At 40.3% G+C, this 14,365-nt stretch overlaps 1 protein-coding gene across 1 annotated transcript in view; it reads right to left on the bottom strand.

Annotated features, from left to right (window-relative positions):
• Positions 1-14,365, bottom strand: part of apoba (apolipoprotein Ba) — a 70,053-nt gene that overhangs the window by 37,472 nt on the left and 18,216 nt on the right. The window contains exons 13-18 of the mRNA XM_080193420.1: positions 12,875-13,112; positions 9,469-9,648; positions 9,195-9,383; positions 8,610-8,777; positions 6,456-6,661; positions 6,201-6,362 (exon numbers count right to left, since the gene is read on the bottom strand). Coding sequence (XP_080049546.1) covers positions 6,201-6,362; positions 6,456-6,661; positions 8,610-8,777; positions 9,195-9,383; positions 9,469-9,648; positions 12,875-13,112 — 1,143 coding nt within the window. The remainder of the gene's footprint in view (positions 1-6,200; positions 6,363-6,455; positions 6,662-8,609; positions 8,778-9,194; positions 9,384-9,468; positions 9,649-12,874; positions 13,113-14,365) is intronic.

Here is a 14,365-nt window from a genome sequence, read left to right as displayed (position 1 = left end):
AATCTACATGAAACTCCATCTGCCAAATTTTGGCCCATTCGCCTAGCCTATTTATATCCACTTGTAAAATCTCTATTCCTCTTTACTGCTGCTTTCCCACCTATTTTAGTATCATTGCTAGCAATCCAGAGACCCAGGGTTCTGTTCTGGGACCTGGGTTTGAATCTGATCACAGCAGATGGTGAAATATAAATTCAATTAAAAAAATCTATAATTAAATGTTTAATGAAGACCATGAAATCATTAAAAACCTATCTGGTTCATTAATGTCCTTTAGGGAAGAAAATATGCCATCCTTACCTGGTCTGGACTACATGTGAACCAGTTGCTTGAGTGGCCTAGCAAGCCACTCAATTCAAAGGCAATTCAGAGTCACAGAATTGATACAGCACAGAAGCATCTATTTGGCCCATTATATCTTCACCCAGATTTCCGAAGGACTTGATGTCATTCCTCAGCCTTTTTTTCATACTCCTGCACATTGTTTCTATCCAAGTAATAATCTATGAGGCGACTCTCCCAAAAACGTTCCAAGTGCCGGATTCATATGAAAATTAGAGTAACTCCCCCCAGTTTTTTTAAGTAGGATTTTCAAAATGAATCTCCCACACTCTGAGCACTTCAGAGTGCCCTAGTGAGATTCATGGTGAAAATCTGTGCGTGGGCCCAATTCCCGCTGGAAAAGCCGGCATCATGCTCTGATCTCATAGCACCAAAATCGGCACACGCGTAACAGCCTTGCACTGCTGACCTCCCGATTGCTGGCCAGCTCGATCACCTGCCAGCCCCGTGACTCCCTGGAGTATTACCGACCTTCCAATCCCCACCACCCTTCCCCACCCCCCACGATCACTGACCTCCCAGATCTCTCTGGGTAAGCCTAATGTCTCCACACCCTCCCCAACAGACTCGATCTCCATAACCACCCACCCTGCAGTCCCAAATCCCCCAACCCATGGCAAAACCAATCACCCCCATCCTTCCCTCTGCCACCAATCCCTATGCAGAGTGGAAGTGGAACCCCCACCCCCACTGATCAGCCCCCATGTAGGCCCCAATCCCAAGAGGCTCAGCCCACCTCTGGCCCTGCCCACTTGACAATGTCCAATGCCCAGCAGACAGTACCCAGGGGCCCTTTAGTACCTGAGGGCCAGTCTTGCAGTGCCCAGGGGTCGCCCTCTTAACCCTGACCTCCCAGGAGGGTCAGCGGGGTCGGCCACCTAGGGAGCTGTCGTAAACCCCACTGGAGTGAACTACTCCTGGCCAATGTGGGGAAGGGGAGGGGGAGAGACTTCTAAAATTTCTCATCCCTGTATCCATTCCTGCAAGCCTCTTCTGCACTCTCTCCAATGTGTTCTCATCCTTTCTGTATTTTGATCCCCAAAACTGTACACAATATTCCAGCTGAAGTCTAACTAACATATTGTAGACATTTTTATTAATAAAGCCCAATACACTATATGTTTTGTTAACTGTTCTCTCCACCTGTTCCACCATCTTTAATGATCTATGGACATATAAATGAGTTCCCTTGGCTCCTTAAGAATTTTACCCCTTATTTTGTCTCTCCATGTCTTTTCTCTGGAATGCATCACCTCATACTTCTTCACATTGAATGTCATCTGCTACTTATCTGCCCGCTCCACCAACTTTCCAAAGAAGTTCCATGCTGTCCTTTTCACATTTTATCATACTTCCAAGTTTTGTATCATTCACAAACTTGGAAACTGTCCCCTGCACACAAAGACCTAGATTATTAATATATATCAGGAAAAGGGTCTCTATACTGACCCCTGGTGACACACTTACAAATGTTCCTCCAGTCAGAAAAATATCCAATGACCATACTCTGTTTCCTATTATTCAGTCAATTTTGTATCCATGTTGCTACTGCCCCTTTTATTCCATGAGCTATAACTTTGCTCAAATCTGTTGTGTGACACGCCTTCTGAATGTCCAAGTTCACCACATCAACAGCATTACTCTCATCGACCCTTTTTGTTAAGGTGGCATAATGGCACAGTGGTTAGGACTGCTGCCTCACAGCACCAGGGACTTGGGTTTGATTGCCAGCTTGGGTCACTGCGTATGCGGAGTTTGCATATTCTCCGTGTGTTTGTGTTGGTTTCCCCTGAGTGCTCGGGTTCCCCCCCCACACTCCAAAAGATCTGCTGGTTAGGTGCATTGTATCCATGTATCCAAATTAGTGCCAAAGTGTGGCAACTAGGGAATTTTCACAGTAACTGCATTGCAGTGTTAATATAAGCCTACTTGTGACACTAATAAATAAACTTTAAACCTCCTCAAAAAATTCCAGCAAGTTATTTAAACATAATTTCCCTTCTAGAAATCCATGCTGCCTCTTTCTAATCAACCTACATTTTCCACGTGACTACTAATTCTGTCCCAAATAATTGTTTCCAGAAGCTTGCCCATTACTGATGTTGAACTGGCTAATCTGTAATTGTTAGGGCTTAGCCTTACAACTTTTTTGAACAAATGGTGTAACATTTACAATTCTCCAGTCCTCAGGCACCTCCCCTGTGTCCGGAGAAGAGTGGAAATGTATGGCCAGTGCCCCAGCAATTTCCATCCTCTCTTCCTTCAGTATCATTGATAGCAGTGCCTTGTCAACCGTAACTATCAGCAGTCTATTAAACACTTGCTCCTTATCAATTTTGAACCCTTCAAGGGGCAGAATTTTCTCGACTGTCACCACGTCCTGCATAGCGTCCACCTCCTTTGTAAAGACAGATGCAGAGTATTCATTTAATATCTCAGCAATGCTCCATGCATAACTAACCTTTTAAGTCACTAATCAGCCCTCCTCCTCCTTTTGCTATCTTTTTATTATTTATGTGTCAATAGAAGATTTTGGGATTCTCTGTTAAATTGGTTGCCAGTCTTTTCATGAATTCCTCTTCGCTTCTCTTTTCCACTTCTCACCTGAACCTTCTGCTTTCCTCTTGGTTCTCAACTGTATTTTCTACTTGACACCTCTCGTAAACACACTTTTACTTCCTTATCTTAATTCCTCTCTCCTATAGCTGGGCAATAAATACCCTAGATGACAATGTTCACATTGAATGAATTATAAAAAGCAATCATCAATATCTATTGTGCAAGAATGACATGAAAATCACTGTATTTTGCAATGATAGCACCTGCTAGTATGACTGGAAATATACATAACCCCACTATAAACTTGTCAATTGTATGAATCCTAGGATATTTGAACAAGCTCTTAAAAATACAGGTTGTTCAAAAATTTTAAAGTATCTTAAGATTTAGTGATTAGATTATGGTCTCAGTTTAATTGTGTTCTAATTGTGTTGAGGTGAAATGATGTTGCTTAATTACATAGCAATATGTTAATGTTTCCTCTGGTACTTTAACCAAGATGGTAACTGACTTAAAATAAATGTATGAATATATTTGCTAAATTATCGGATAGGACACACACACAAATGTGTTTGCATCTCTTATCACACAGCATGACAACCTTCCAAAAATTATCTGTGAATGCACAGCAGGAAAATTAGTCAAGAATATTTCAAGTATATTCAATATTAACTTTCGAAATAACTAAGTAAGAGTGGCACCATCTGAATAACTCTCTCAAAGAGTAGATATAAACATAGCATCCTTCTGCATTATAAGATTGTAGTGAAAACCAGAAATGATGCATTGGAGTGCAATAATGATATGGAATTGGAACAAAATACTTAAAAGCAATAATTTGTGCTTCACAGATCTCCTGGAATTCTTTGAGTAAGCAATTAAGTTGGCCATTAGGAGCAATTCAGTAGATATATAAGGGCCTTGAAATATCAGGGGCTGTGCTTTAAAGTTTTTGAAAATTGTTTAATTGATTGCTCAAATTGCCCTGAGTTTGTACAAATGACATGGCAAATTTGTTAAAGGTGGTGAAGCAGTATCCCCTGTCCACCCATGCTGAAAGATTGAAACTTCATCCAAAATTGCAGCAATTGGTCAGGGCATGTGAATCACACTTGCAAAGACACTTCAGTAGTTGCTGAAAAAGTACCAATCCTGTACCATGGGTTGAACTGTTGAAAGTGAAGAATGTTGAAGTGCACCATGATACTTCAATAGCACAGAGAAAAGATTTAGCAAGTGTCCAATCAGAAACTTTATTTTTTCAAACTTCTGTTCCCGTAGGATCAGACAAGCTTCTTGGAGCAAGATAATTGATCTTGGAGGGGATGTCATTGGTAAAGTTCCCCTAGTTCTTAGTTGGCATAATCCCCTGAGATTTTACAGGATGATAGTAATATAGTATGATATTCGGCTGTCTCTGTCAGTTCCACAATTCAATTAGTTTGTTTTTCCCATAATGCAACTCTACCTACCCATTAGTGACCGATATCCTTTGACTCTTATTGAACAAAAATGGTTAAATCTCAATCTAGAAAATTTTAATTCACTCAGCATCCACAGCAACTGTAAGACAATTCCAGATGTTCACTACTCTTTATAAGCTCTTAAGATGTTGGAGCTGAAGTAGGTCATTCAGCCCATCAAGGCTGCCCCACCATTCAATGAGATCCTGACTGATCTGATATGATAATGCTGAACTCCACTTTCCTACCTTATCCCCATAACCCTTGACTCCCTTACTGATTAAACATCTGATTATCTCAGATTACAATCATCAAAGTTTAAATTACTTCCTGATTTCACTCCAAGCTATTCTCACTCTAATTTTAAGATTATGGTCCTTTGTTCTGGACTTTCCCATCATACAAAATTGTTCCTATGTTGCACTCCATGAAAGCCCTCCATATTTTCATACCTTGATTAGAACAGCCTTTAACAACACAAGGTGGTACAAACCAAATTTATGAAATTAAATCTTATATGCCACAGTATCATTCTAGTAAATACGTGTTCCACACCTCTAAAGCCATTATATATTTTCTGTTACAAGATGCATGTGATCTAACCAAGGCTTTGTACATTTGAAAGATGCTTCCTTACTTTTCTCTTCCAAAAGTGACCAGCGATCCATTACTTGTTTTGGTTACTTTTCTTTGTATCTGTGCATTAACATATAGGTGGAATGTGAAAAACCTCCAAAGGCAGCCATGTGGTTTCACCAGATATGCATTTATTGATGTAGGGTGACCATGAATGGAGATTCAGCCATACCTTCACCACCAGAACTTAATTAGGATAAGTGCCTTGCATCCTCAGTCAGAACAGATAACTTACTTTCTCATCTCCTATTTACTTTATTCACTTAGTGTCTTCTCAAACAACACTTTTGGCTGAAAAACAATCAGTTGAAAACCAAGTACTCTATTGGCCCATTCAACATACGTACATATTTCTTCATGGCTCAGGCATAAAGACACTGTGGAAATTTGTTGGAACTAATTGGTCACATGATCATGTTAGGGCAAGTGTAAGGAAATTTGATATTGTGAAGAAATAACTTTTCCCCCAAAAGTTTGTGTTAAGGATACAACAATTATACAACTATAAGACAGATGTTTAGTCCAAGAATACCTAAGTTAAACTCATTTTTCCATCTTTTTCAGTTATGATTACCAAGTATCCTTGTTTACTGTATCTAATATGGAAAATGCAAGCTCTTTCTAGAACATTACTAGATGGACTCCATACTTCATTTCTCTCCAAACAATAGCCTCCTTAAACCTTTGTCTTTGACCTCTCCATGCTCAGCTCTAACTAATGCAAAAAGCACACTAATTTGTTAACTCCAAGTTAGAGAACAACTTTCAGCTGCTTCTATTGATTCACTCGCTTCTTGTCCAATAAGGAAAAGCTTCCCTCTAATCGATCCCACATCTAAAATTGAGATATCAGCCCCTCCCCCTTCTGCCTCTAATTTCTCTTCTCGCTCCAAATTAATTTAATCTAAAATCCCCTTTTTTTGCTTCTCAAAATTTAGCTGCACTAAGTTCCCCACCACATTACTTCATTTCTTGGGGTTAATGCCAACTGAATACTGCGCTGACATTGTTCCCTGCCATTCAGAGCCATTATCATCAGTATTCTGCTTTTAGAATTTGGCTTCACATCATCTCATCTCCAATATGCCCTTCATTCTTGAGGTCTGCAAACCTGTTGACAACTTTAGAATTTGTGCCCACATCTTTACAATTCATGTCCATAATCAGTGATGAAAAATGACTCTTGAACAGATTACTAACCTTGTTTCTTTTGTCATTGGATAACTTGAATCAGAGAATGTGGAACCACTGCAAATTTCCAGTCCTGTAATCAATGGTTTGCATGATCCCCATTTTTCTCCATTCGTCATCATGGATGGGAGCATCTCATTTATTGTACCATATATCAGAGACACTTTATTGCTGCAAAAAGGGCAGAAAGATATCTTGTCATAGATTGGCCATGCTTTTGTTTCCATGAAAATTGAAAGAATGAAGGATTCATTTTACACTAACCTAAAACTTAAGAGTTTGATTGATTCTTTGGGTGCTGGAATGCTGAATTTTATCTGATTATTATTCTTCTTGAGCCGGGCTTCAAAACCAGATTCATGATACAAATTATGATTCATCTGTATTCCATTTCTGATAAAATTGGGTACATTGACTCCCAGCTGGGTCACTAATTCAATCGCAACAACTGGTTTGATAAGACCTTCATTCTGCAATAGAAGAAATATATGTTTTCATTAACAATTAATTTTCCAAATTGATGATCAATAAGCAATTTTCAATATCGTTGAAAAGACTTGCTGCTGAAACTTGTAACCTTTTCTGGAGAAAAGGGTGCTGATTGATTGGCCAATGGTTGCTGTGGAGATGTACAATGAGGAGCAATTTCTTCAGCCAGAGGGTGGAGAATCTGTGGAACTCTGCCACATAATGACCTGGCCTCCACAGCCTTAAGTGTTTTAAGACAGAGTTAGATAGGTTCTTGATTAATAAGGAGATCAGAGGTTATGGGGAGAAGGCAGGAGGATGAGGATGAGAAAAATATCAGCCATGATTGAATGGCAGAGCAGAGGCAATGGGCCAAGAGGCCTGATTCAGCTCCTGTGTCTTATGGTCTTATGGAGAAATCAATAGGGGATTATATGCTTCCTAAGTTCCTGCAAAATTCAAAAAAATGCTTGAACATATTCCTTTTGTTTGCATTGTATGGGCCCCTGAATGTGAATATATGTTGCTTCTAGCAAGTGAACTAAGCCACATTATGTGCTCAAAAACAAAGCAAAAGCTGGAAAATCTCAACCAGTCTGACAGCACCTATGGAGAGAAAAGAGCGATAGTGTTTCAAGTCTGGATGACCTATCGTCAGAGCTCAACTGATTATCCTAAATTGGTTATGTGTGTAGCTATCTGAGCACTCAGGATTGTTCAACAAATGCTGTCCAATCATGGCATCACACCTAATAGTAGCATTTTGCTTTGGGCTTTGTGCTAGTTCATTGTGATCTGTATTCTGCCTAATTTGAGCAACTGAAGGAGCATGCTGATGGATTCAATTAGCTAATCTATAGAGTGTAGTGCCTTCATACCTGGCTTACCTCACACTGGTGCTTAAATTTAATACCAAGATTCATTAAATATGCATTATTTTAAAAATATATTGAAATTCAATATGAGCAAACAAATTTATGATAATCAGTTAAGCTTGTAATATGGCTCATTTACATTTGTTAGAAACAACACACATTCAAACACATAAATTCACCATTGGGAAACAAAAGATATTGAAATATGTTCAAATCTTGCACCATTTTTGAATTACCTAGTAGCTTGAGAAACTTATCTTTCCCATTACCTTACTCCAAGGCAAGGTCTCAGCCAATCAACTACCAATCAGTGCTCTTTTTATTTGTAGTATAAATTGTAAGCATTTCAAATTTGGTATTCTTGTATTTTCCCTGATGAGTGTCAGAAAAAAAGCTTTAACGACATGTCTCTCATTTCTACAATATTCAAGTTCCCCACCATGAGACTGTTAATAAATTACTTTGTAGGTAGAATTCTTGATGTCATGCTTCTAATGGAGAGCCTTGGCAAATGAATACACATATCAAAATGTAAAATCAAGAAAGCGGTCCCCAGTATAAACATTTGATGATGATTTCTAATTAACCAATTTTAACTTTATTCAATTTTGTAATAACGCAATTTCTTTAGATTATATGTATAAATGGAGTTCACAACTGATTAATTTACCAGCTCTATGTAAATACAGGAGAAATGATTGATATCTCTCCTGCTCTTAAATATTCTTGTATGAAAAAAACTAAGGATGGTATTTTCTCCTTCCCCTGTTCCTCCCCCCACCACCCCCCGCCTTCTAGCAGGGTGTTTTGTGGCAGTGGAAGTAGCCCATTAACTGATGGCAGGATCTTCCATTCCTGCCACTGTCAATGAGTTTTCCAATTGTTTGCATCCTTCACTGCCAGGGAATGTGGGGGGTCACTATTGGCAGGGCCAGAAGATCCCATTGGCGGGAATTGCTGGAAAGTTCCAGCCTGAATATTTGAAAATGTCAAAAGATGTGTGAGAAAAGATGTTCTGTGATTTCCTCCATAAAAAATCAAATGCTAATTTTGAGCAAGATTAACTAAATATTACCTTCTTTCCTGTAAGTTTCACTCCTACTTTGGCACCAGGTGTTATAGTTCCAGACATAGACAGCTTGAGAGGAAGACCAGCTCCAGTGGGGAGATTAAATTGGGTGTCCATGAAGATATAGTGAGCAAATACGTCACCATATATACCTTTCTGCAAAGCTGGCAGGAGCTACATATGTAAAAAATAATATGTAGTAAAATACAAATTGGATAATCAAACAGTATAAAGTCATGAATGTTATGTGACTGGTTTTAAATAAAGTAAAATGGAAAGAAAATCCTGTGTCTATTTCATGACAAGCTTTTCTACTTTTAACAGTGAAGTTAGCACATCACGGAAGTTTCACAGTATTAAGAACTATCCTTTGTATCTTCAACAAAGTATATTACGTGGAGCAGCAGGTAGTGTTTACTGATGACAGTACACATCCAAATTAACCAACTTCAGCCAGAGGTATTTTTTTTCTCAACCAAATATATATTAGTGTCACAAAGCCAATTCATTTTAAAATTTGGATCTTTCTTTTTCACCAAATGATCATCTTTACATCCTATTCTGTGTCTTGTGTGATTTGATGTATGGTACCTTCGATTGAAGGCTTCGGAACAGATGAAATCCGTTTGACATCATTTCTCCCAGCAGTTTGAAGTCACTGCCTTTGATATATCCCAGTTCATTTCCAAATATTCTCAAGAAAGCTTCTGCTTCTGGTGTTTGTTCTTCAAATTTCTTCAGCATTTTGTGGAAATTGGCTGTGAGCTTTTTCATTAGGTTCTAGCGAACAGCAAGAGAAATATGTGACAGTGTATTCTAAATAGTAAATTCTGGAACAAATCAAGGATAAATCTTAGATACATACTCCTTTTGAATCTTCACCGTTTCTATTGATTCCAAACCAATTGGTCAGCACTTCTGACACCTTGTCTGGAACTTTGCCATTCACCCAGTATAAAGCCTTCATTGCACTGTCGGGAAAAAATCCATTTGGTCCAAACATTGCTTCCAGAGATGGCTCAAATCCTTTGCCATCCAGACCAAGCTGTTTAAAAAGATAATCATATTTACTTTGTATGAATTCCTTTAAAATTATACATTAGCAATAATAATTGATAATTTTAATATAATCCAATTTTTTTATTCACATTAGTTGTTCATTATCTATTTTTCCATTCTCTGCCCTTCCTACTTGTAACTGTCTATCCTTTTGGGAGACATGCTGACACAATGGTTAGCATTGCTGCCTCTCAGCGCCAGGGACCTGGGTTCAATTCCTGGCTTGGGTCAATGTCTATACAGAGTTGGCACACATTCTCCCTGTGTCTGTGTGGGTTTGCTCCGGTTTCTTCGCACAGTCTGAAGGACGTGCTGGTTAGGTGCGTTAGCCATGCTAAATTCTCCCTTAGTGCACCCAAACAGGAGTGGAAGTGTGGCAACTTGAGGATTTTCACAGTAACTTCATTGTAGTGTTAATGTAAGCCTTCTTGTGACATTAATAAATAAATCTTGGGAGACACCCATTCCAATACATAAGAAGGCTGAGACTCACACCAAGTCCTGCTCCCCCACCATCTCAGTGCTCGCTGACTGACATTGACTCCTAGACTCATAGAGAATCACAGTACAAAAGGAGACAATCAAGCCCCTATCTATTTTAATCCCAATTTTCCAGCACTTGGTCTGTAATATTGTATGCTATGACTTTTCAAGTGCTCATCTAAACACTTCTTGAGTGTTGTGAAGGTTCCCACCTCGATGACTCTTTCAGGCAGTGAGTTCCAGATTCCCACTACACTCTGGGTGAAAATGTTTTTCCTCAAATCTTCTCTAATAATCAAGGGGCATAGATTTAACATAAGGGGCAGGAAAATTAATCTGTCTACTATGGTAAAAAATTCCTTCCTACCTACCCTGTCAAAGGCCTTTCTAATTTTGTGCACCACCATCAGATCCCCCGAGGCTTCTTTGCTCTAAGGAAAATAACCCTAGCCAAACTAGCCTCTCACTTCATAGCTGAAACACTCCTTCCAAGGCATCATCTTGATGAATTTTCTCTGCATCCTCTTTAGTGCAATCACATCCTTCCTATAGTGTGGTGACCAGAACTGAACATAGTACTCTAGCTGTGATCTAATGAGAATTTTATCCAGTCTATCATAACCTCCCTGTTCTTATATTGTATGCCTTGGCTAGTAAAGTATCCCATATGCCTTCTTAACCACGTTATCTACCTGTTCTGCTGCCTTCAGGATATACAGACATATACCCCAAGGTCCCTCTGGTCGTTTATACTTCCTAGCATCCTTCTGTTTATTGTGTATTCCCTTACTTTGTTAGTCCACCAAAATGCATCAAGCATTTTCAATTTTTCAAGCAAAACCCCAATTATATATTTCTCATTTCTGTTTTCAAATCTCTCCATGGTCTCACTCTTACCACATCTCCGCCAACTCTAAACCCTGCAGATTATCTGTAAGTATCCAATTCTGGCTTCATGTGCATCCCCAAATTAAATTGTTCAACCAGTGTTGCCATGCCTTCAGGTGTCTTGGTGCTAAGCACTAGAATCCCTTCCCTTAATCTCTCATAGATTCATAGAACCTCTCCTCCTCCCTACATCTTTTAATCCTTTAAGACACTCCCCAAAAGCTGCCAATTTGACTAATTTTTGCATCCACCATATAATATTGTCTTGCATGGCATAATGTCAAGAGTTTGCTTTACAACATACCTGGGATGTTTTATTAAATTAATAGTGCAATATAAATACAAGTTACTAACATTTGGATGGGCAGTGTGGTGGAGAGGCATAAGGTACAAAACTCCTGCCAAATGTCAACTCCAAGCGATGTTGAGGATGAGATCAACACTGAATTCAGTGAGTGATGGGCAAGAGTAGGATGACAAGTTAGGGTCCATGGCAACAAAGAGAGGCTGTGACTGACAGAAAGATGGCCAAAGACTTCAATGAGAGGCTAGGAGCAACACTGCTGACAAGAGGTGCTCTAAAAACCATTAGCCTGCTGGAGCTTGCAACTTTCACTATCATTTCACTGCCAGAATTCCCTAACCCTGAGGAACCTTGCCAGTAACTACTGTATGTCTATCCGGCTCTCAACTGCATTGTGGGAGCCTGAATTAAATATATTAATGAAGAGCTCCAGCATTCCAAATCTCTCAGGCAATCTGTTGACTTAAAGATAGTACAAGGTGAGAATGGGGTGGGTTGGGACACATTGGTTGATTTCTTTTTTTAAATTTTTAGCTATGGTTACACTTTATCCTGAACTGTCTTCAACCTATCGTGAGATTAGGTTAACATTAAAGCTACTGTGTTAAACTGGCACCAGCAAGCCTCTGAGTTTACAACAAAAATGTCAATATTTACGTGTGAGTTTAGACAAGGAATTCCAGTTGGTTATTTAATTATCTCAACTGACTTCAGTCTTCTCCACAAACCACTACAAAGAGGAAGGTCTTAGTCGACAAACAGAGCAGGAAGCTTAACTTTTTTTTTTCCACCTTACCTTCATTCTGCTTGCGATCAGCAAACGTCAATGTACACCAGACATGAAACATGAGACCGTCTCGCTTATTGCTAAGTTACACATACGTGTATTACATTGATCAACTAACCCATTGGGAAGAGCTATCTTAAATCTTCTAGTTTTCTAAATTTGAAAACTCTTGAATGCATAGCTGACATCGTGTCTGGGTCGAGCTGCCAGAGGCAGTAATAGCGGTGGGTACGATTTTGTATTTTAAAAAGCATTTAGACAGTTACATAGGTAAGATGGGTATAGAGGGATATGGACCAAATGTGAGAAATTGGGATTAACTTAGTGGTAAAAACTGAATGTCAGTACTGACGGTAACCATCGGGCACAATGGTGGCAGCTGCTGGACACAACGACAGTGGCCACCAGGCACTCGGTAGTGCCAGTTGGATGTCAGAGCAGTGCCAATCGGGTGGAGCCTGAATGGGAGCCATGATGCGGGGGCTATGATGGGGGGGAGGGTAATCATGCAGGGGTGAATCACGTCAGAAGTCCACGATAGGGGGGCACATTGGGTCATGACGGGGGGGGGCGGGCAGCGGGGCGCGCATGTCAGGGGTAAGGCAGGGGTCTCATAGGAAGAGTGTCAATGCCAAAGGGCCTGTTTCCATGTTGGAAACCTCTATGACTCTATCTGCTGGCATTTGTCTAAGGGGAATTTAATTTGATTTAAATTAGAGGCTGTTTGGGTTGCATCATATGTGTACCTACCTCAAAAAGATCCATGGATTGACCAAAAACATTTAAAGTAGTTTCCAGCATTACTGATCTTGGCAAGTATCCTTCTTGCTCAAAAATGACACTGCTTTTCAATCCGGCTGCCAGAGGCTCCTGTTTTCCTGGAATGTTAATTTTTTTGTACACGTTATAGTTTCTAGAAACTCTTCCAGACTTCAACGGTTCAGGGAGATCAGTTTCTTGTAGAGCATCCAATAATTTTTCTTTAAGTCTGTGCAAAAAGAAACACAATAATTTGACTGTGCCACATATGATTATTATTGCCACATTCAGATGTTTCTTCAAAAAGATTAGCAATACCGATGCAACTGACATAGATAAACATGCATGAATTGCAACAATTCTAGGTTCTAATTATTAATTAGGCCAAGGGAAAGAAATATTTATTCTTATCAGCAAGCTCACTGTATGGGGGCGATTCTCCAACCTCATCGCATTGTTAGTAAATTGCACCAATCCTGGAGAATGACATGTGGGCCTAAAAATCTGTTTAATGACCGGCCCCAGACAATTCGCAAGTCTCCTGGCCCCCGCCAAATGGCACAAACTGGATTGCACCCAGAGAAGGCCTGAAGCCAATTAGCATAGCTAAAGTAGCATTTAAACATACATAGCCCGGCCTTCAAGCGTGGTGAGATAGCGAGAGACTAATGGAAACCTGGCATGATGTTCATGCTGGGGGTGTCTTAGAGGCCACTGAAGCTCCTGCGTAGGTGGGGCATGGCTGGGTGGTGCCCATTGAGTAGTACCCACTTGCTGGTGGATATCCACCAGACATCCTGACAATGGCCACCAGGTACCCCGGTAGTGCCAGTTCAGTGTCACCATTGTCCCAGAGCAATGCCAAAGGGGTGGGGTTTGAACGGGGGCCATAGTGTGGATGCTATGATGGCAGGGCTCATGCCAGAGGTCCTCGATTGGGGGGCATCTTGGGGGTCATGATGGGGGGGGTGCATGTCAGGGGGACTCATAGGGAGGGCATCGATGCCAGCAATCCATGCTTGGGAAGGGTGGCGAGGTGGTGGAACATGCCACTGAGCGGGAGCCTGATATCTGTGGGGTGGGGGGAGGGAATCTCTCATTACAATATGAGATCAGGGCGCCCTGAAGCCCTGTCTATCCTCCTTATGGGCGCAATGTTCCCAACTCACCAAAAAGTGACTGAGTGTGAGAGGATTGCGGTTGGGAGTGCATCTGAGAGACCGACATGAATCACTTCATTATTCTTGTCGGTATGACATATAGGGGATGACCTTACCAAAAATATTTTAAGTGCCGAACGAGTGCGAAAATGGGAGGGCTTCAGATCCATTTTTTTGATGACAGGAAGAACCATCTTTTTTGACACTTAGAAAAATCAATGTGGCAAAGTGTAATTCTTGCCAGTAGAGAGAGTGGGTAGAGTCTATTCACATTGGGAAGCTAGTTGTTGACTACTGGAGGATGCTATTTCACATGTGCCCT

The sequence above is a fragment of the Carcharhinus amblyrhynchos genome, chromosome 7 (genome assembly GCF_965287045.1).
Source record: "Carcharhinus amblyrhynchos chromosome 7, sCarAmb.v2.hapA, whole genome shotgun sequence".
NCBI lineage: Eukaryota > Metazoa > Chordata > Chondrichthyes > Carcharhiniformes > Carcharhinidae > Carcharhinus > Carcharhinus amblyrhynchos.
The sequence above is the reverse complement of the archived record's forward strand: the minus strand, read 5'-3'. Positions and strand labels throughout refer to the sequence as shown.